This window comes from Prionailurus bengalensis, chromosome B3 (genome assembly GCF_016509475.1).
Source record: "Prionailurus bengalensis isolate Pbe53 chromosome B3, Fcat_Pben_1.1_paternal_pri, whole genome shotgun sequence".
Taxonomy (NCBI): Eukaryota; Metazoa; Chordata; class Mammalia; order Carnivora; family Felidae; genus Prionailurus; species Prionailurus bengalensis.
Window position 1 is genome coordinate 25,105,184 of NC_057355.1, and position 21,901 is coordinate 25,127,084.

General features: G+C 42.9%; 1 protein-coding gene across 3 annotated transcripts in view; it reads right to left on the reverse strand.

The window, feature by feature from the left end:
* Nucleotides 1-21,901, reverse strand: part of ATP10A (ATPase phospholipid transporting 10A (putative)) — a 198,948-nt gene that overhangs the window by 97,187 nt on the left and 79,860 nt on the right. For all 3 annotated transcript variants that reach the window (XM_043554896.1, XM_043554895.1, XM_043554894.1), the window contains exon 2: nt 13,223-13,427. In XM_043554896.1, the coding sequence (XP_043410831.1) occupies nt 13,223-13,427 (205 nt within the window). The remainder of the gene's footprint in view (nt 1-13,222; nt 13,428-21,901) is intronic.

The window sequence follows — 21,901 nt, forward strand, 5'->3', positions numbered from 1 at the left end:
AGCATGGTATTGGCACAAAAACAGACACACAGACCAATGAAATAGGATAGAGATTCCAGAACTGGACCCACAAAAGTATGGCCAACTAATCTTTGACAAAGCAGGAAAGAATATCCAATGGAAAAAAGACAGTCTCTTTAACAAATGGTGGAGAACTGGACAGCAACACGTAGAAGAATGAAACTAGACCACTTTCTTACATAATTCACAAAAATAAAGTCAAAATGGATGAAGGATCTGAATGTGAGACAGGAAACCATCAAAACCCTAGAGGAGAAAGCAGGAAAAACCATTGTGACCTCAGCCACAGCAATTTCTTACTTGACACATTCCCAAAGGCAAGGGAATTAAAAACAAAAATGAACTATTGGGACTTCATGAAGATAAAAAGCTTCTGCACTGCAAAGGAAACAATCAACAAAACTAAAAGGCGACTGATGGAATGGGAAAAGATATTTGCTAAATGACATATCAGACAAACGGCTAGTATCCAGAATCTATAAAGAACTCACCAAACTCCAGACCCAAAAAACAAATAATCCAGTGAAGACATGGGCAGAAAACATGAATAGACTCTTCTCTAAAGAAGAAGACATCCAGATGGCCAACAGGCACATGAAAAGATGCTCAACATCACTCCTCATCAGGGAAATACAAATCAAAACCACACTCAGATATCACCTCACGCCAGTCAGAGTGGCTAAAATGAACAAATCAGGAGACTATAGGTGCTGGAGAGGATGTGGAGAAATGGGAACCCTCTTGTACTGTTGGTGGGAATGCAAACTGGTGCAGCCACTCTGGAAAACAGTGTGGAGGTTCTTCAAAAAATTAGAAATAGAAGTACCCTATGACCCAGCAATAGCACTGCTAGGAATTTACCCAAGGGATATAGGAGTGCTGAGGCATAGGGGCACTTGTACCCCAATGTCTATAGCAGCACTTTCAACAATAGCCAAATTATGGAAAGAGCCTAAATGTCCATCAACTGATGAATGGATAAAGAAGTTGTGGTTTATATATACAATGGAATACTATTTGGCAATGAGAAAGAATGAAATATGGCCTTTTGTAGCAACATGGATGGAACTGGAGAGTGTTATGCTAAGTGAAATAAGTCATACAGAGAAAGATAGATGCCATATGTTTTCACTCTTATGTGGATCCTAAGAAACTTAACATGACCATGGGGGAGGGGAAGGGGGAAAAAAAGTTACAGAGATGGAAGGAGGCAAACCATAAGAGACTCTTAAAAACTCAGAATAAATTGAGGGTTGATGGGGGGTGGGAGGGAGGAGAAAGTGAGTGATGGGCATTGAAGAGGGCACCTGTTGGGATGAGCACTGGGTGTTGTATGGAAACCAATTTGACAATAAATTTCACATTAAAAAAAAAAGTTCTTTAAGAGAAAGCATCTTCCTCCTCCTGGCAGTGGAAGAGAAGGGATGTGGAATTCAACAGTGGGTTTATTTGAGGTGATTAGCATGCTAATGCTACCTGCAGAAATGGCATCACTTTCACCAGGAGACTGCACTGTGATGGGCTGAGTTGTGTCCTCTCTCAAAATTCCTATGTTAGAGTCCTAATTCCCAGCATCTCAGAATATAGAGATGGATCTTGAGCTAATGAAGGTAAAATTGTCATAGGGTCAGCCCTAACCCAATCTCAACTAGTGTCCTTATAAGAAGAGTAGATTAGTGTACAGGCACAGAGGGAAGACCATGTGAAAACATAAGGAGAAGATGGCCATCTACAAGCCAAGGAGAGAGGCCTCAGAAGAGACAAACCCTGTGACACCTTGATCTCAGACTTCCAGTCTCCAGAAATAAAAGACAAGAAATCTCTGTTATTTAAGCCACTCTGTCTATGGTACTTTGTTGTGGCATCTCCAGCAAATGAATACACACACATTTAAAACATGATCTACACAGAAATTGAAAATCACCTCAGGAAAAGCTTGAGCCATCGCTACCTGAGGATTTCAGCTGGGAGACCCCCCCCCCCAGCCCCCCACCTAGAGCTTGATGCTGAAACATAAGCTGGTATGCGTGTATACTCCCTCACTCCTGCAAACTGAAACTGAAATGAGCAGGAACCACCATGCAGTGCTGGGCCCCAAGGCCTCAGAACTGGGGTTTGAGGGCTGGAGTATCACAAAGCTGATACCAGGTCCCCCCTTCCTTCCTTCCAGCCCTGACATAAGTCTGCATTTCCTCCTCATTCCTCAGGAGGATTCCTCGTCAAGGCTCAGGACAGTGGGCAGTCTGAGCACTCATGCTAGGACGGCATGGCTAGCACCTGGCCCATGCTGTGTGGGGTCTCAGGGCCTGCAGCTTCAGGGAACTGGCATACCTAGGCTTGGCCACAGCAGCAAGGGGGTACTTCTTGGTGAGTGCCACCAACATGTCACCACCACAGGCCAGTATGTCCTTACTAGAGGAGAGGCATGCTCTCCTTACATGCTCTCGATAACCCAGGGACTTAGTTAATTCCATTCCCCCAATGTAGGCAGGTCAGCGAGCACAAGGTGGTGACCAACCATTGCCTTTACAAACTAACTTTTCAAACTGACCTACCTGTGTTGCTGTTCCAGTGTCAGAATTACCCAAGTCCATGAGTTAAAATTTTGATTCACAGAAATACTTTCAGTTGCTCATGATTTCTTCCAGACTTTCCTGTGGCTGTGGATTAGCCCAACTTGTCCCATATCAATTCCAACACTAAACACCAATAGTTGTAATGTCTCTGGAGGTGGCCTTGGGTGGGCCTCACAATCAGGGACTGAGTCCCACCAGTCTGCCCCAAATCTGGCTCACCTCTCCCTCTGCCTCATGTTGGGCCAAGGGGCTGAGTCCTTGTGTCTCAGTTACTCATCTGTTTCATGGGAGTAACAACAGCACTTCCCTCACAGAGTCATCAAGAAAATTAGAAGAATCAATGTCATGTGAAGACTCGGAAGAAGGCCTAACACACAGTGAGCACTGAATGAGTACTAACTGGTACTATTACCCAGGATATGGGGGGTTGGGGAATCCGTTGTTCTTACCAGAAGAGTTACAAGCTTTCTGACACTGACACAGAACTCTCACCAATCCCAGGTTCTAGGTGGTGCCAGCCCCTGGATCTCTCATCAACAAGTGATTTACAAGCAGACTGTCACAAAGACCCCAGGCTCCCAAGGGTGCATGATGTGCAGGAATACTCGGAACAGGCAAGAGGGCTCCTGCCTTGCATATCCACGTGTCCCCAAGCCTCTGGACTTTAATACTTGAGATGAACACATCACATACCTCCAGTCTCAGCAACTGAACCCAGCCTTACATGCACAACCTTCCCCTGCCCTGCCCACTGTTAGTTTTGAAAGGCCAACACACAGAATACCAGAGAAGGATTTCCATGGCCAATTCCAGCTTCACTGGGCCAAGGTGAAGACATAAACCTCACAAGTCTGTCCTCAACAAAATTTCCGGCCTCATGGTCAAGACACCAAACACTTGAAAAAGGCCGGATGAGCAATCCAACTGTTTGAAGTCTCATCCAAAATAAACCAAAATCCACAATTCTTTGAAGTTGGCCTTTTTTACCAACTGAACAAAAACGCTCATTTTTGGACTATAGCAGGAACTACTGCTAAAAAGTGAGTCATTACAGGTGAGTGAGAACCAAGTTTTTCCCCCTTTCTCTCAAAGACACAAAAACCATATGAAGACATTTTTCTTTGGGTAAGTTGTGTGTGTGTGTGTGTGTGTGTGTGTGTGTATTATGTGACAAAGAATGATTTAAGCTTTGGCCCAATTCTTAACTTATAAAACCGCATGCAGATGTATCTAAGTGCTTACTCTCTGGAACTGAAGAGTAAGACTTTTGTCACTGGCAATGAAATGACACTCTTTTTAAAAATGCAGGGGGAGGACACCCGTGTGGCTCAGTCAGTTGAGCATCCAACTTTGGCTCAGGTCATGATCTCACTGTTTATGAGCTCAAGCCCCACATCAGGCTTGCTACTGTCAGTGCAAAGGCCCCTTTGGATACTCTATCCCTCCTTCTCTGCCCCTCCCCTGCTCATTCTCTTTCTCATTCTCTCCCTCTCTCCCTCTCTTTCTCTCTCTCTCTCTCTCTCTCTCAAAAATACATACATACATACATACATACATAAATACATAAATAAATAGGCAAGCAAACAAACATTTTTAAAAATAAAAAATAGGGGCTCCTGGGTGGCTCAGTTGGTTAAGTGTCCAACTTAGGCTCAGGTCATGATCTCATAGTTCATGGATGGGTTCGAGCCGCACATCAGGCTCTGTGCTGACAGCTCAGAGCCTGGAGCCTGCTTCGGATTCTGTGTCTCCCTCTCCCTCTGTCCCTCCCCTGCTCAAGCTCTCTCTCTCTCTCTCTTGAAAATAAATATACTTTAAAAATTTTTTAGAAGTAAATAAAAGTGAAAGGGAGAGCATACAGCAACCTGACAGACATACTATTGAAAATAACTTCAGTGAAGGGGCGCCTGGGTGGCGCAGTCGGTTAAGCGTCCGACTTCAGCCAGGTCACGATCTCGTGGTCCATGAGTTCGAGCCCCGCGTCAGGCTCTGGGCTGATGGCTCAGAGCCTGGAGCCTGTTTCCGATTCTGTGTCTCCCTCTCTCTCTGCCACTCCCCCGTTCATGCTCTGTCTCTCTCTGTCCCAAAAATAAATAAACGTTGAAAAAAAAAATTAAAAAAAAATAACTTCAGTGAAAACCAACGAATTAAAGAAGTTTGCTTGAGCTCTCATCTCAGCTCAGTTAAAATTCTGTTAAATAACATCTGTGGGTACCTTTCACAACATAGATTATTCATTACAAATAGTTAAAAAGCCCTGAATTTATTTTATCACAGTTGAAACCCAATTTAGATGTTAGGAGAAATGGCTTCATCCACATCCAAGTAGATAACAGTGTTTTATGAAGTATCGTTCTTGTTTAAGACAGATATTTTTATAAGGTGTCATTTATGTTAATATCATCATGAGAGTACAAATGTGTATACACATATCTCTGTGTATACATATGTATATATGGTGTGTCCCACTTGTGAAGAGGGGAAATTCTAGGAAGCACTAATACCAAAATGAGAACCAAAGTACTGCCTTTTCATTGGAGGAACACATGCAACAAAATTAGAATAGCTCACAGAATTCAAATGCTGTAGCAATCAGGGTGTGGTGACTAGTTTCATGTTGCGGAAATAGGGGTTTTCCTTTCATTGGGGGTTCTTTTCACAAAACAAGTGGAAGGGACATGACACCAGCTACACACACCCTATCAAGGAGCAAAGTATTCCCCAGTCCGCTGAGCAGAGAGTGAACTGTCCGGACACCCACCACCTAATGCTCACAGTGCACAGCAGGTGCTCCATAACCAGACTGACAATTCCAGATTCTCCAGGAATGTGCTTTTACAGATCAATCTGCTTCCAGAACATCATGTCTTAGTCCAGGAAACAGTATTTATTCTCTCTTCAAGGTAACAGAAAGTGATAACTCAAGACCTTTCACTTCGTTTTGCTTTCTTCTTTGAACACCCACAGCCATGCCTGCACATATACTCTCACACACATACACATGCCTATGCACACTCACACACTCACAAGTGTGCACACATGAACACACTCATCCGTTCTCATGCTTACACGTGTGCACACACACATATGCACACACTCTCACCCGTAAACATACACATCCATACCCACTTATGAGTGTTAACTGGATAGATCTCATAAATAAATTTCTAATTCAGAAACAGATACACACAGCTCAAACTCTTTGCAATTGCTGATGCAATTTAACAATTAGGAAAGCTAGAATTATCCTTTTGTTTTCAATGAAAATATAGTCAAAGAGAAAAATAGCATTTCACATCACATACCACCATAAATAGAACAAAAACCTACTAATGCTTTGGTTGTCTTTTCCCTGGAATAAACACATGACCACTTCCAACCACATAAAAATGTGAAGTTAAGTGTATACAAAGAATGTTCAAGTTTCCAAGGACACCTGGGTGGCTCAGTCAGTTAAGCGTCCAACTCTTGGTTTCAGCTCAGGTCGTGATCTCATGGTTTGTGGGATGGCACCCCATGCTTGGGATTCTCTCTTTCCCTCGCTGCCCCTCCCCTGCTCGCTCGCTCGCTCTCTCTCTCTCTCTCTCTCTCTCTCTCTCTAAATAAACAAAGATTTAAAAAAAAGTATGTTCAAGTTTCCATATGTAATAAGATTTTTTTGTATTAACATGTCAGGTTAGCCTAGTTTATCAACTTCATGGCATTTAGTTTTTCTCCTTAAGATCATAGTGCTTTACTCTCTAGGAGCAGGGATTTGCTAGACCACAGGTTCAAGGCAAAGTATCTGTGGCAAAGTCACTAGGATTAGAAACGAAGAAACAAAATCTTATTATATAGCCAAATTTATGTTCCCCATGAAGTATAAACAGCTGATATTATAAACTATGGTATATCTCAGATAATTATATTACCGACCTAACCAAATTACTTTGAATATCCATACTTGCTGGAATTGAAATTTTAGTCTAAATATGGCTGTGTTCTCAAAGTAATCTTTCCTAATGGCTTTCCTGTTACATATTTACTATTCTTCAACTAAAGTATCTGGTTTAAGTTTGGGAATGAAAATGTCCCACAGTATAAATTATGAGCTTAGTGACTAATATGTAAAAGAAAACCATGAATCTTTTTGTAAAGACTTGATATTGACCTTTTCAATTAACACACCCAGCCAGCTGTCTTTGTTTTCCACTTAGATGATAGATTGTTTCCTCCTTCATTCCACAGCAATGCATGTAGCTAATTTAGTTAAAGACTAACAACCTGAAAAGCTTAAGGAAAAACAGCTTTGGTACAAGATCTTGCAAACCATCCTTTTTCACCTCTGGTTTTCCTGTGGTAGAGATAATTTGGGAGGAAACAAACAAATATACAACATAATAATTTTGTCTCCTACATAATAACTTTGTCTTCTCCTATATAAAGTGATTTTCTCTAAGCTCCTTTAATTCTGTCAAGTAACTTGGGGGAGGCCTAACTCTCCCTTGTAAAGGAAACTCTGCCTAGAAGTGCCTGGCACTTAAGAATATTGCTGAGAATCTAGTAAAAGTATATATGCAAAAGGGAGGTAAAGCCACATTATTGTCTTGGAATCAGTGCAGGTCTAGATATTAGGCACATCTTTTAGACTAGTGCTTCTCAGATTCCCCCCAGCCTAGGAAAGTTCCCATACTAGTTTCATTTTTTCTTCCTCATTGAGAGCAGTCAGCAGACACACATGCACATGCCCATGCACGTGCACACGCCCATGCACGTGCACACGCCCATGCACGTGCACACGCCCATGCACATGCACACGCCCATGCACACACCCACACACATCTGGGAAGAGCTAGCTAGCAACTGCAGGCTTGTGATTTCAGTTCTTCCCAAAAGCCTCACAATCACTACTCCAAACAGCCTTAAGCAGATGGCCCTGTGGGTGTAGCCCGTATAATAACCCCACAGGTCTACCCAAGAGACAAACTGGAGGAACATTTTTTCTCAGTAAATTAACCAACACAGAAGTCATTCCCTGAAGGTTCCTCCCTGACACTGAAATAGCTCGTTCAGCAAGATCTCAGGTCTGTACTCTCCTGCTATGCTGGGGGAGGCCTGCCCTGCCTCACCCCATGCCCGTCCAAAATTCTAACACCCACCTGACATTACACGTCACTGTTTGTGCTTTTTCATTTACCCCTTGGCACATATCACTATTTATACAGGTCACGTAAGCATCATGAGAGCGAAGAGGTTTGCCTCTTTTGATCAATACAATGCCTAGAACTGCATTTGAAGTACAGTAGGTGCTCAATAAATATTTGCTGAAAAGAATGAAAAATCACAAAATTTAGTCTCTAAAATATTTTTATATAAAATTATCAGCCTAAGGAACTCCCAATTCTGCAGAAATCACTGCAAATGTTATAGATGAACTAGAAATTTCTACCGGTATAGAGACTAAATGCATGCAGCCTCAAGGGCAGGGCTGCAGGTCAGAACAAGTGTGTGTCTGTAAGAGGGAGGGAGAGAGAAAGGCAGCATGCAAAGCGAGAACAGATGCCCAATGCAAAAGCAAAGGCCTGGATGCTGGAGAATCCCCCCATCCATGTCAACTCAGGAGGTGAGAGAACTGAGAACTGCCTCCCAGCTCTATGCTGATTCAGGGAGCCACAGCTGGTGTGTCTTAGAAGAATCTCTTGTCTTCACATTTTCCGTTTCTGGTCTATAAAAGGGTGTGATAATCATTATCTCACAAGGTTTATATTCTAAAATGTGTGAAGTGGTTTCTAAAATGTCTGTGCTAGTACAAATGTGAGAAGCATGGTAAGGTCTGACACCAGGGGAGGCTGAACAAAGGTGAGTTGTTACCATGGGAGCTTCGTGTGAAACACTGGGGTTCTCTATTACTCCTGGGATAATGCCAATTTGGCTCCAACTTTTAAATTATATGTTTATTTTGAAGTTCCATTATCTGTTTCCTTTTGCCAGACACCAAATGGCTACGTTATTTAAGGTCCTGAGGTCATCACAAAGTGTCTTATCCTCAGATTCAAGGGTCTGGGCAGGCCATGCATGCTGACTTCCTGCTTCCAGTCCATGAATTCTGTACAATTTTGATACTGGGAGTCTGCTAGTAAACAAGCCTGACTCGTCTAGATATTGGTCCCATTGCCTTAAATCATTAGACCCGGTAGCACATGGACCATGTCCCTTTCTTTTTTTTTGTTTTTGTTTTTGTTTTCATTTTTGTTTTGTTTTGTTTTGGATTGGGCTTTTTTGCTCATGGACCAATCTAAGCTATTTATTTAAGACATCTCCTGCATAAGCAAAGGGATGGAAAATCAGTATACTGGTCATCATTTGATACAAGTAAGGAAGGTGAGCTTAAGGGTCACATATGTGTGCAGAGTCATGGTCCAAACCAGTTCTATAGTTCCCCACTAGGTCAGTCGTACAGGTTTTCTTTATTCGTCTATATAGCCCATTGGAAGTGGACTCACTTAAGAGTTACGGAATAGAGTATGATTAACATCTCCCCAGGGAAAGGGCTTGGACCTGATTCAGAGAAGGGGGGGTAGGCAATGAACTTAAGTCTCTCATGCTCTCCATGATGCAACATTAGAAGACATTCAGCATGCTCACTCCCACATGGGAGAGAACTAAGAAGTAGGTGAGGGCCTTCCACACGCTAGCTGAGCCGTCCTCCCCACTTGACATGGACCTCCTAGCTGTGCCCTGGACTGCCCTAGCATCCTGGAAACCCGGACCCAGCTGCCACTCCTATTTTCAACCCAGAAAGCCTCAGTGCCACCCAAGTCCCTCTTTCTTAGCATCCTTCCCTAAGCAAACAATCACTTCATAAACGACTTCTAGAAATGAAGCTAAGTTTTTACCTTCTCGGTAGAGGGCGTTTGGAGGAACATTGCAGGAGAAGGGGTGGGAATTCAGTTGGAGGGGTGTGTGGATTTGTTCTGCACTGCCCAGCCCCCCTCTAGGTTTCTCCAAAGCAAGGATCCTGCAGTGTAGTTTTTTTTTTTTTTTTCCAGGACTAGATCAGCCACATGCTTCCTCCAGCTTTCAGTTCAGGGTAACCAGAGACCCTAAAGGCATGGGCCCTGACCCCAGTGGGGGCTACTGCTCCCTCTACCCTTTCCCGGGCCCTCTGCCTGTGCAGGTCTGGGCTCTGCAGGGTTGGCTGTCTAGAGAGCCACAACCCAGCCTTTGTCCACTGCAGTTGCCAGAGCCACAAGCAGAAGGTAGCATCCCTAGAGCCCAGCTCAAGCAGTGCCCAGTGGCCAGCAGCTGCCCCTGGTATCTTCCACATTCCCTGGCTTGGCACTTTCCTATGGATGGCTGACTTCTGGCTGGCACAGCCCCTAGCAAGCTTTTCTACCATCGTGTGAGTAATGGCTGTGCCCTCACATGAAAATAAGACTCAACCTCGGGAGCCTCTTCCCTGGGCACTATCTCAGCCCCAGGGCCAGTGGCTGCTCTTTATGTCAGATACGTCCGTATATTCTTGCAAGTCTTTGTTCTTACTTTATTTACTTCACAACCCCCCACTGGAATTCTTAACATCAAACTTTCCCTGAGTCGTGGGTAATTTTTGCTTCTTCACCAGACCCTGACAGATACACAGAGTCCCTGCATGAATACTGAGGTCCTCTCACATTTCTTTACCTCCGTTTTGCAAATTGCTTCTAATTTAAGTTTTGCTAAGGGCCACCACTTCCAACTGGCCATTCATCAAACTGGCAACATATCACTCTCTATAGTTCTTCCCCCGTCTGAGGTACACTAGCTGACTCCATTCTATGAAAAAACCCACTTAAATACAGAGAACTAAAATGTTCTTGACGTTGCAGCATTGTAGTCATAACCTTGGCTTTCCAACTGTCAGGCTTTTAATTTTTAAAAAAATGTTAGGGGCACCTGGGTAGCTCAGTTGGTTGAGTGTCCACTCTTGATTTCAGCTCAGGGCATGATCTCAAGGTTCATGGATTAGAGCCCTGTGTCGAGCTCTGTGCTGACAACATGGAACCTGCTTGGGATTCTCGCTCTCCTTCTCTCTCTGTCCCTCACCTTGCTCTCTCTCTCAAAATAAGTAAAAATAAACTTTAAAATTAAAACAAAATTAATTTTAGTTTAGTTGAATTAATTTTAATTCCAGTATAATTAAAATATATGTTATATTAGTTTTCCAATTATCAGGCTTTTAAATGCCAGAGACTTCCTATCTTTATTCTCCATGGAGCAATTCTTATATTTCAGAATAATAATGTATCAATGGGAATTCAGGTACCAGAAAAAAATCTTTGGACATTTAGAGGGGAAGTTAAAAAAAAAGAAAAAGTGAAAAAAGACACCAATAATAGGGACAATGTGAATGTATACTGAAGAATTTGGGTGCTGATAAAGATTGCTTTGGTTGTTAATTTTGGCTATTTTGACTAAATTATGGCTCAACTCCATTTACTTCCTCAGGCATTCATTGGGCCTGAAGGAGGGTGATATAGGATGTGTCTATCTGTAACCATCTTTGAATTTTAAACACCCAAACAGCTGAATTACATAAAGCACTTACAAGCAGCTGAATTATATTAAGCACTATTGAGCTATGAAGTGTTCTAGTTGTTATTTGGGAAAAAAGTGGGTGGAGGAGGCTTGTCAATATTACTGGGATTACAACAATTGAATAAAATTAGAAGACATGAAACATGGACGTTATTCTTGAGAGCTGACCAAGGAGATACACCAATGTGGCTTTTCCCATGCCACCACCACAAACATGTACACTCTGCTTGCCAGTTCTCAAATTTTCATCCATTAGAGATTCATGTGTATTCATTCATGTTACAGTCCTCTTCCGTGCACACTGGCCACACTGCCAGGAAGGTAACATTCTAGCTTGTGCAGCCACTGGCTCCCCATAATCCCATGCATGCTGAGATCACAAGAACTGAGCTGGCAATGCAGCCCCCATACTGATTTCAGGCTTAGTCCACACACTAATCTGTGCCCTGGAATTCTGGGCTCTAGTCTTGTAGACTGGGGTAGGCCTGATGGAGAAAGCCTGGAAGTAAGGTCAACCTTAGGAGAACACATAGGCACGGGGGCCGAGGGGCTAGTAGTGGAAGGTGAGCCCACATTTACTGCCAAACCCTGGAGCACAATAATGCAGATGCTGGAAATCTCCAGCACTGTGCCCCCAGAGGTCCCTAAATTCCATCAGTTCTCCTGATCTAGGATGATGACAGCACTCCATTTTTTAAAACTGCTATTTTTAGTATTTATGTCAGCTTTGTATCATTCCAGGAAATATTTGCGGCAGCTCACCAAAACAAAACAAAACAAAATACACCTGACACAAAAGAAGGCTTAAAGAAAAGTAAACGAGTAGGGACTATAATCCTGCACTGTATATTTGAAAGTTGCTAAGAAAGTAGATCTTAAAAGTTCTCATCACAGGAAAACAAAATTGTAGCTGTATGTGGTGATGGATGTTAACTACACTTACTGTGGTGATCACTTCACAATATACTGAATCATAACACTGTATACTTGAAACTAATTATAATATTGTGTCAATTATTTCTCATTTAAAAAAAAGTAAATGAGGAAACATGTAGAAAGAAGTAAGGGCAGATGCTGGTAATGAAGTCCAAGTACACTCACTGTAGGCTGGAGGAGTGTGAGAAATTCCCACCAGCCAGGGCAAGGTGGGGAGCCCCAATGTATGGAATTCTATCTGGCCTTTTGAAAGTGTACAGAGGTGCCTTTGTTGTCACAGTGACCAAGAGTGAATTACATGTTCACTCGTGAGTGGGAGGCAAGGATGCCAGCCCCCAAATAAATCCTGCCCAATGAACACCCACCCAAAATACTGACAATGCTCAGGATGAGATCCATAAGCTGTAAAACAAGCCAACTGCTCAAGAGAAGGCTACCTTATCTTGATTCTAAGGCTGATTTCCCCGGGGGAGCTCATGGAGAGGTCTCAGTGACACAGAAGAAAATCCCCAAAGTATGACATTGACTGACACATGTTATGTGAGAGAGGACAGTGAACAGAAGGTTAGAAACCCCTGAAGGGTTTGAATTTTCTGGCCACAAGGCTGTTGGTGAATGTAGGCAGTCAGACCTGACTTCCCTTCCTACTTCTCATTTCCCATCAACTGTGCATTTTTGAGCTGTGGCTGAGGCTCTCTAAAGCAGAATTCAGATACAGAAAATCAGATGCCAAACTCACAAAACAGCCTTGAGGAGAAAATGTTTCAGAACTACACTCTCAGAATAGGGCATTACTTCTGCTGTGTTGCCATTTAGCAAACTAGAGCAACTACTGGATAAATGTCAACAGTCAGCTGGTCATAAACATTCTCTGCAACTTTAAATACTGTTTTGAGAAACTCAGAAGTACAGAGTGGAAATCAAGGTTATAAAAACTGGGTTCTGTTCCCCCCAGCCATAGGCCAGTCATGGGCTCAGGCAGGTCCTCTCAGGCCTTCAGTCCCACACCTATCTACTAGTAAAAGTGGCCTGGCCACTGGAGTTGGGGGATAGGGTGCGGATGCAGAGGGCAATGTGGGAGATACTGTGTGGGCATGGTGCCAAGGGTGCCCTGGACGTATCCAGTCACTTACGAGCTCTGAGAAGCCGCGGACCACCTGCCGTCGCTTCAGGTTGGTCTCTCCATCCAGGTTGGCAGTCTCAATGTGGCACAGGCCATCTGGGTCACTGGAGGAGAGCAGGAGAATGTCTGCAGGGATGATCTCATTGCAGCGAAGACGCACAAAATCTCCCACACGGATTTCTTTCCAGAATCGGTTCACATACTGCTTTTCCTCCCTGATAAAGAGACTGTCATTAACAAAACTGGCAGGAGGCTGATCATTCCTGAATCTGTGTGATGGGCACATTTAACAAATATTTCTACTAAAAATTTCCATAAGGAAAGTGTTTAAAAAGGATACTCATTAATACCACATATACAGTGTGACTCCAGTTATGTGAAATATTCAGGATAGGCAAATCCATGGAGACAGAAGGTAGATTAGTGCTTACCAGCAACTAGGGGTAAGAGACATGGGGAGAAACTGTTTATTGAGTACAGGTTTCCATTTGATGAAAATGTTCTGGGACTAGGTAGTAGTGATGGTTGCACATTATAAATGCACTAAATGCCACTGAATTATATACTTTAAAATGGTTAAAATGTCTACTTCTAGGTATACCCCGAAGAATTAATAGCAAGGACCCATATAGATAATTGTACATCTGTCTTCATAGAAGCATTAGTCACCATAGCCAAAAGGTGGAAACAACCCTAATGCTCAATGATGAATGAGTGGATAAGCAAAATGTGGTATATATCTAGACAAGGGAATATTATTCAGACATGAAAATGAAGTTACATGCTGTAACATGGATGACAGTTGAAGACATTATGCTAAGTAAAATAAGCCAGTCACAAAGGGACAAATATTATATGAATGCACTTTTATGAAGTGACTGCAACAGGCAAATTCACAGAGAGTAGATCCTCTCTACATCTCACTGTCCTGCTGTCTGCAGAACGGAGATAACAGTAGATGCATCCTCTCCACATCATTCAACACGAAGTGGACAGCATATGCCAATCATCCAGAACAATACCCAACACAGTCAGCTTTCAACTTCCAATAGTTACTATTAACAGATATTTAGATGAAAACATTGTAGATTTCTTCTTCAGATTTTTTTTTTTTTTTTACTCTGAAAATACAGGCCAATTAATCCTACAAAGGGCATTTTTAAGAGTTCCTTCATGGCAGTTTTGCGCACTTAATTTATAAAAATAAGTATAGAAACATGACTTTAGATCAACATGATATGCTATAAGGAAATCTCATCAAGAAATGCTCTGGGTGATACTGTTGGGGGGAGAAAAACATGAAAACACATTTCAATGTAACCATCACCTTCTTACTGGTTCCTGCCCCATACAATGCCTCTCCCTTGCCTGAGTTCCCAGAAAGCCTGAATTCAGGAAGCAAGTCTGGATCTCAAGGTAGGCCGAGTCAGCCACAACTTATGGACTCCTCCACTTTGGGAGAAGTATTGAGGTTTTACACATCTATTTAATTCCACACTGTGGATTTGAGGAAACCTATGGAAAACTTCCAGGAGCTCACAGCTATCAGCTGCTCCATCCCTGTCCATTTTAAAGCCTCTATTTTCTTGTTCTTCCAATTCAAGATCCACCAAACTGATTATGTACAAAGCATAGTTTGGCCACGTTAGGACCAACAGAGATAAATTAGATATAGCTCTGTCATCAAAAATAATGCAAGGCAAGGCCAAACCACTGGATAGCAACCCTTGGGGACTGTATAATCAAGCCCCCAGTGTGAGCAAAACTATCCTTCCTAGGCCAACCCATCATTCCTTACAAGGCCAGGGTGTTCTTCAAGGCTGCTTAAATAGGTGTGATAAGGTCCCATCAGCCTCCAATCCGACATCAGCTGGCTCTAAGATAAGGCACAGAAGGGGCATTCAATCACCTGACCATCCTGCTGGCTCACTTCCAGTCTGACCTCTTCCCTGTGGACAGATAGCCTTGATGTGAGACAGATGAAACATTTTTAAATGTTCCTATTTCCTTTCCTAAAGGTCAAACCTTGATTTTATATCACTGCAAGCATTAGCTCCTTAATCTTTATTCCTTATCATGACCATTTGTTGGGTTCCCACAGAAAGTACAAAGAAATGTGAAAGAGCCTATCCTCTTCCAGAAGAAAGTTTCCAACAGCTAAGTCACAAAGGAGGGCAGCATACACTCTTGAGAGTGAGGTGGACAGGATTTGTGATGACAGGGGTTGCCAGGAGACCAGTGGTCCCAGACTTGCCCTGGGATGGCACAGGAAGGTGATGACAAGAAGAGGAGCAGAATGGTCTGTGTTCAGTTTATCTTAACTACATTCCATTTACAGAACTCATCAAACATAGAGTCAGTTTCCACCTGCTTTGAAATCTTAAAACGTTAGCTTGCCCACTACATCAGAGCACTGCTTTTAAACCAGCAATTCTGGTGGAGGCACTGAGCCACACAGGAGATTCCCCCACAGCAACCCCTCAATCCCCCTGATGTGCCTGTAATCTGTGAGCACTCAGTCACAGTCCTCGAGAGAGGACCCATGTGAGCCATGGAAAGCAGAGGGAGCAGGACACAGAGTAGCTCCATAATGGCTTCTGTGAAAAGGCCCTGCAGTTCACGGGAATTCTGCAGGAGGCTGGGCCCTTAAAACCCAAACCTGGGAGTCATTTGTGAATGAAGAGCAGCATGACAGAACCCCTTTGGCACACCAACAGACCAAAAATTCCCCATCAAAGCCCCACAGTCCCATCAACGATTCCAGCTGGAGACCCACACTGAGTCTGGACCCTACATCAACCCCTGCAATATCCCTGTCTACTTTCTCATATTGCTATATGTATACTATATTATGTTATATATTATATATTCACATATATGTATACTATATTATGTTATATATTATATATTCATATATATGTATATATAACATCTCTTGCATATAACACATTACATATAAGTAGCCCTTTGTCTCATGAGGGGGGTATATGCTTATTTTTTCCCAGGAACTGTATTTGGACATAGGGTCTAAAGTTGAAATGAGGTCACAGGGTGTGGTCCTAATCCAATGTGACTGATGTCCTTATAAGAGGAAAAGACACCAGGGATGTGTGCACATGGAGGAAAGGCTGTGTGTGGTCACAGAGGGAAGACAGCCATCTGCAAGCCAAAGAGAAAGGCCTCAAGAAAAAGCAACCCTGCCGACACGCCTTGATCTTGGACTTCCAGCCTCCAGTACTGAGAAGACAATAAGCTTGTTTTAGACACTCGGTCTGTAGTGCTTTGCTATGGCAGCCTGAGCAGACTAACACCTAACAACTTCAAGTCCCAGGACTCCTGCTGGAAGGACCAGCTCCCAGCCTGCAGTGACAGAGGAAGAGACAGCAGAGGAAGCGGGTAGTGGAGGGGCACCATGCCAGGCGATTTATCCATAGGCATGAGTCCCACACTGCCCCACACATCTGTGCACAGGAAAAGCACCACAGAGAAGACAAAAATAAATCCTTTGACACAATACTATAAACACTAGCTTCTTAATAACACTCTTCTTCAGACTATTCTAAGCAGCAGGTAAATGATTTGGAACTGCCCTCCATTTCCTCAGGTCAGTATGGATACAGGTCGGGGTAGACACAATGTGTGAGCCTCCTCTCTGTGGCACAAATATCAGGAGATAATCTCACCACCCCATGGCCTCCCTGCCAAATCTAATCCCAACCAGGCATGGGCCTGCATACCTGCAGGACCATAGGACTCCCCTAAAACACACGGATTATATTTTTTACAGTGGCAAGTTTGAAATCATCAAAGTCCTCAATATTCTGGATTCCTTCATAGCAATTAGGAAGGGGCACTGTTTAGTTTGCCCACACATTCCTTCTAAGAACAGGTGCCAACTACCCCTGGCAATAGGATTCTGAGATGGCCCCCAAATCTCCACCCCAGTCCTGGTGTCCACACCCCTGCCAGCTCCCTTGAGTGAGGTAGGGACTAAGTATGAATGTGGAGGAAATCACTTGTGAAGATGTAACTAGGGTGACCCAATCAGTAGACTATGAGCCAACCAACAAAGAGATCATCTGAGTGGGCCTTACAGAGCCACAGGAGTCCTATAAACCTGGGCCTAATGACAGGGACAGGAACTCAGAGGGGCCACATGACCAGAGCTGAGAGCACAAGGCCTCAGCCCTACCACCACTGGAACTGAATTACACTAAGAACCTAAAAGAGCCTGGAAGAAGATGCAAGCCTCAGACAAGAACACAGCTGCAGCCAACACCTCACCCGCAGCCTGGTGAGACATCGGGTAGAAGACCTGGCCAACCCATGCCTGAATTCCTAACCTCCAGGAAATGTGAGATAATGTATCTGGATTCTTTCTTTTGACAGGTAATATCCTATTAGTTTCAGGTGTACATCATGGTGATTCAATATTTTTATAGATTACAAAATGATCCCCATGATAAGTGAAATTACCACCTGTCACCATAGAAAGTGATTATAATATTATTGATTATATTCTCTACACTGTACATTACATCCCCATGAACTATTTATTTTATAACAGGAAGTTTGTGCCTCTTAATCTCCTTCACCAATGTCCCCCCCTCCAACCCCTCCCCACTCTGGTAACCAACAGTTTATTCTCTGTTATCTATGACTCTGTTTCTGTTGTGTTTTGTTTGTTCATTTATTTTATTCTTTAGATCCCACATATAAGTGAGATCATATGGTATTTGTCTTTCTCTGACTTATTCACTTAGCGTAATACCCTCCAGGTCCATCCATGTTGTTGCAACATTGTTTTTAGTTGCTGAGTTTGCAGGGATTTGTTGCACAGCAATAAAAAATTAATACACACCATTTCCATTTTCTGTACAGAAGCAGGAGCTAGATGCTTCTCCCATCCTGGCAGCTTCGTCTTCTACAGTGTGTAACAAACTAAAGATTCTGCCGGTAGTTTTATAGTCTGCATACTTGAGGAAAAACTACTTAACGAGAAAAGAATGCATAGAACAAGACTGGTTATAATCCAAAAGTGTTTTTCTCTCTCCACATAAAGTGGAAGCCCATCAGAGGGCCTGAATAACATATTAAAATGTGGAGAAACCCTGAAAATGTGCAATCTTGAAATACGGGCTATGTTATAAATATTACAAACATGGTGCATGATTCCTCCACAGGAATGACAACTGGCTCTTGCATTTAGCTGCAATTTTCTGCTCATGATTCCTGACAGGTCTGAACAGAGTGTCAAACCAAGATTTCAAAGGTCATGAGCGAAAAAAGTGTGATTCTTCTGAAATGGGGGGCAAAGAAAAACACTAAAAAGGGAAAGAATAATAAAAATGTCTTACATTTAAAAGCACCACGTATGAAGCCAGAGACAAAAGCCAGTTTTTTCTAAAAAAGCCTGCCACTCCTTTTTCTCTGCACCAACCACCTCACTTCTAGGCCAGCTGTTTCCTCAGCTAAACAGTGAGAATGTTAAATAGATGATCTTGAAAATCTGTTCTGAGGCTAATGTTAGCCTTCTGTGATTAATAGATTTCCTCTTCTGGGAAAATCTATTACTAACATTTTACAATTAGTCATGCTGAGCTTTGCAGTTCTCATCTGAGCCTTTTTTTTGTCCAAAACAACATAATGCACAGGTGAAAGAATAAGGAAATATAAGTATGACAAGTGACAAATTTTATTTAAAGACAAGCAATAAATAAAATTTTAAGATCCCTTAATTTATCATTTTTGGTTATTTAATATTTAGGCTGAGTTAAACTATTTATTTGTATTAGTTACGTTTTCAAGGTTCTTAAGTAGGGGCACCTGGGTGGCTCAGTCGGTTAAACATCCAACTCTTGATTTCAGCTCAAGTCATCAACTCACAGTAGGTGAGCTCAAGCCCTGAATTGGGCCCTCTGCTGACAGTGTAGAGCCTGCTTTGGATGGAGCCTCTCTCTGCCCCTCCCTTACTTGCGTGCTCATACCTGCTCTCCCCCTCTCTAAAAAAAAAAAAAAAAAGGTTCTTAAGTAAACAATTCCCTAAGGGGAGGCAGCTGACTTACAGAATTTACAGGAATTACTTTAAGTAGTTGAAAGCATGTTTTTCCTGGAGATCACTATTACTTTTATGTAGCTATTCATGAATACAGGGTTCAAGAACTACTGATCTGAAATGTTTCATTAATGTTTTATTTTTTTGAGAAGCATTAGAATGTTGCAACCCTACTGACCCCTGACCCCTCCAGTGTTTAAGGTGTCTCTGCAATGGCTCAGGGTTTTCAACAATGTATTTATAAATCTTTCCAATGTGGTGAAGTTGGATCTATTTCATAAATCCAAACAAATTTAGATCGAGTTTTAAAAAAAGGCATGTGCAGAAAATGAGGGAATTACACTTTCATCTTTAACGTGTTGTTTTCAAGTAGATTTGCATTTCAAATATATTTGAGATTTTCCCTCATAGTAAAAGAGCATTTTTTTTTTTTTTAATTTAAGGTGACAACAGATTCCAAATTTGCCCACAACCAGTCACTATTCCGGGTTACCCACTGCCATTCCTTCTACAAGGGCAATCACAACAATAATTGTCCCTGATCTCCAACCTGGTCTATGAATTCATGAATGAATTGGATCTGTTCTTAAGAGTCCTCCTGGGCTGCAGAAAGAGGCACACTAATTTCTGGTTCCACACAAGTTACTCCTCACTTGTAAGATGACATCATCATTCAAGTTTAGTGACACTGTAATCAACACAAAGTAGCAGTGGGTGTCTGCAATGCTACAGTGCCCACACTTCTGATCATGTCCACAAAATACTGCATGCCACACACACAGAGCTGCCACCTGCCAGCTTCTAGGACATCTTACAATTGGAGATGCTTGCCTCTTCCGTTTTTTGGTAATTTAGGAGATGAATGAAAAGTCTGAAATGTTTGTAGCATGCATACACATTTGATTTTCTTACCCTTACATTATCTAACATCTTTATATGGCCATATTTTATTGTATACTTTCCCATGTTGTAAAAATGTCAGCTTTAATTCAATTGCAAATTATTGTCACAGCTACTCATGAGAACCCCACTCCTGCCCTCCCACCATTCACCACACCCACACCCTACTCAGGTGCTGGCAGTGGGGGTGCACAGGGGTAACAGGCACATCTCACTTGACTCCCTTGCTTTCTCTCCTTCTTTAAACATGTCTCTCCTTTAATAAGACTAATCAACAAAGGAATATCTTGGGTAGATGAGTAAGAAAGGAAGTGAGAAAGAGAAAGAAGAGATGCAGGTTTGGGGTTTTAACGTTTGAGCACTACAATTTTTAAGTACAATTTAATGCTGAAGGAAGAACACTTACTTTGATTAGGCAATCAGGGACTGATTCCTGGAAGAGGGGACATCTGAATTTAGATCTTAAAGGATGAAAAGAATCTTAGCCTAAGCCATTCCCCACCCTCCCCCAAGGAGACTGTTTATACTAAAGAGTGCAATTTAGGGAGAGGTTGGAAGGGCAGTGCCCAAATCAAGGATAAGGCAGGGCTGGATCAAAAGAGATCCTGAGAGGCACCTGGGTGGCTCAGTTGGTTGAGCATCCCACTTTGGCTCAGGTCATCTCATGGTTCCTAAGTTCAAGCCCCACATTGGGCTCGCTGCTATCAGCACAGAGCTGGCTTCCAGTCCTCCATTCCCCAACCCCCCCCCCCCCGCTCTTCCCATGCTTGTTCTCTTTCTCTCAAAAATAAACATTAAAAAAGAGAGAGAGAGAGAGAGATCATGAGACTCAGAAACAGCAACAGGGTAGAAACAGGGGCCACCTGGGTGGCTCTTTAGGTTAAGCATTGGACTCTTGATTTTGGTTTAGGTCCTGATCTCACAGTTCATAGAATCAAGCCCCATTTAGGGCTCCATGTGGACAGTGCAGAGCCTGCTTGGGATTCTCTCTGTCTCTCTGTCTCTCTCTCTGCCCCTCCCTTGCTTGTGTGCAGTCTCTCTTTCTCAAAATAAATAAACATTAAAAAAAAAAGACATAGAAACAGGAGGAAATGATGGGCATGAAGTTTGACTATATAATCTATGTCACTGGACACACACCATGAATGATTAGATAAGAATGGGCATTCGAGTATCCACATCTCCAGTTCTGGTGGCTGAAATGTGAGTGCCACTGATCTTACCCAGGAGTGGATCTGCTGTGGGAAGGAACAGAGTCCAATTGTGATCTCTTCAAGGTGCTGGTGGGGCATGTGGGTTGGGCTTGTAGGAGATGGCCACATCTTTGAAGACAAATGCAGATAAAGAGGAATTTGGGGCTCATGGCATGGAGATGACCAGTCCCCTACTGTGGATGCCATCACTGAGATTACCAGAGATATCACAATGATGAGAGCTGAAATAGTAACGAGAACTGAAAATGGACTGGGAGAACAGGAAGGGTAGGAAAGGGTTGAAGTAGGGAAGCCAGCAGGGGTGGCTGGGCAGACAGGGTGGGCACAGGGTAGAGACCAGCAGAGCCCAGAGTCCCAGGAGCCAAGGTTCCATGGTGGCTGCCCATCACCAAGGGCAACCAGGGGCAGGAGTCCAGTGTGCCACACCTTCCGTTGCCTCAACACCTCTCCCTTTGCCCTTACTATGCCAAGTGAACCAATCTGGAAAGGCAGTCATGGAATGTGTGCACACAATCACCAT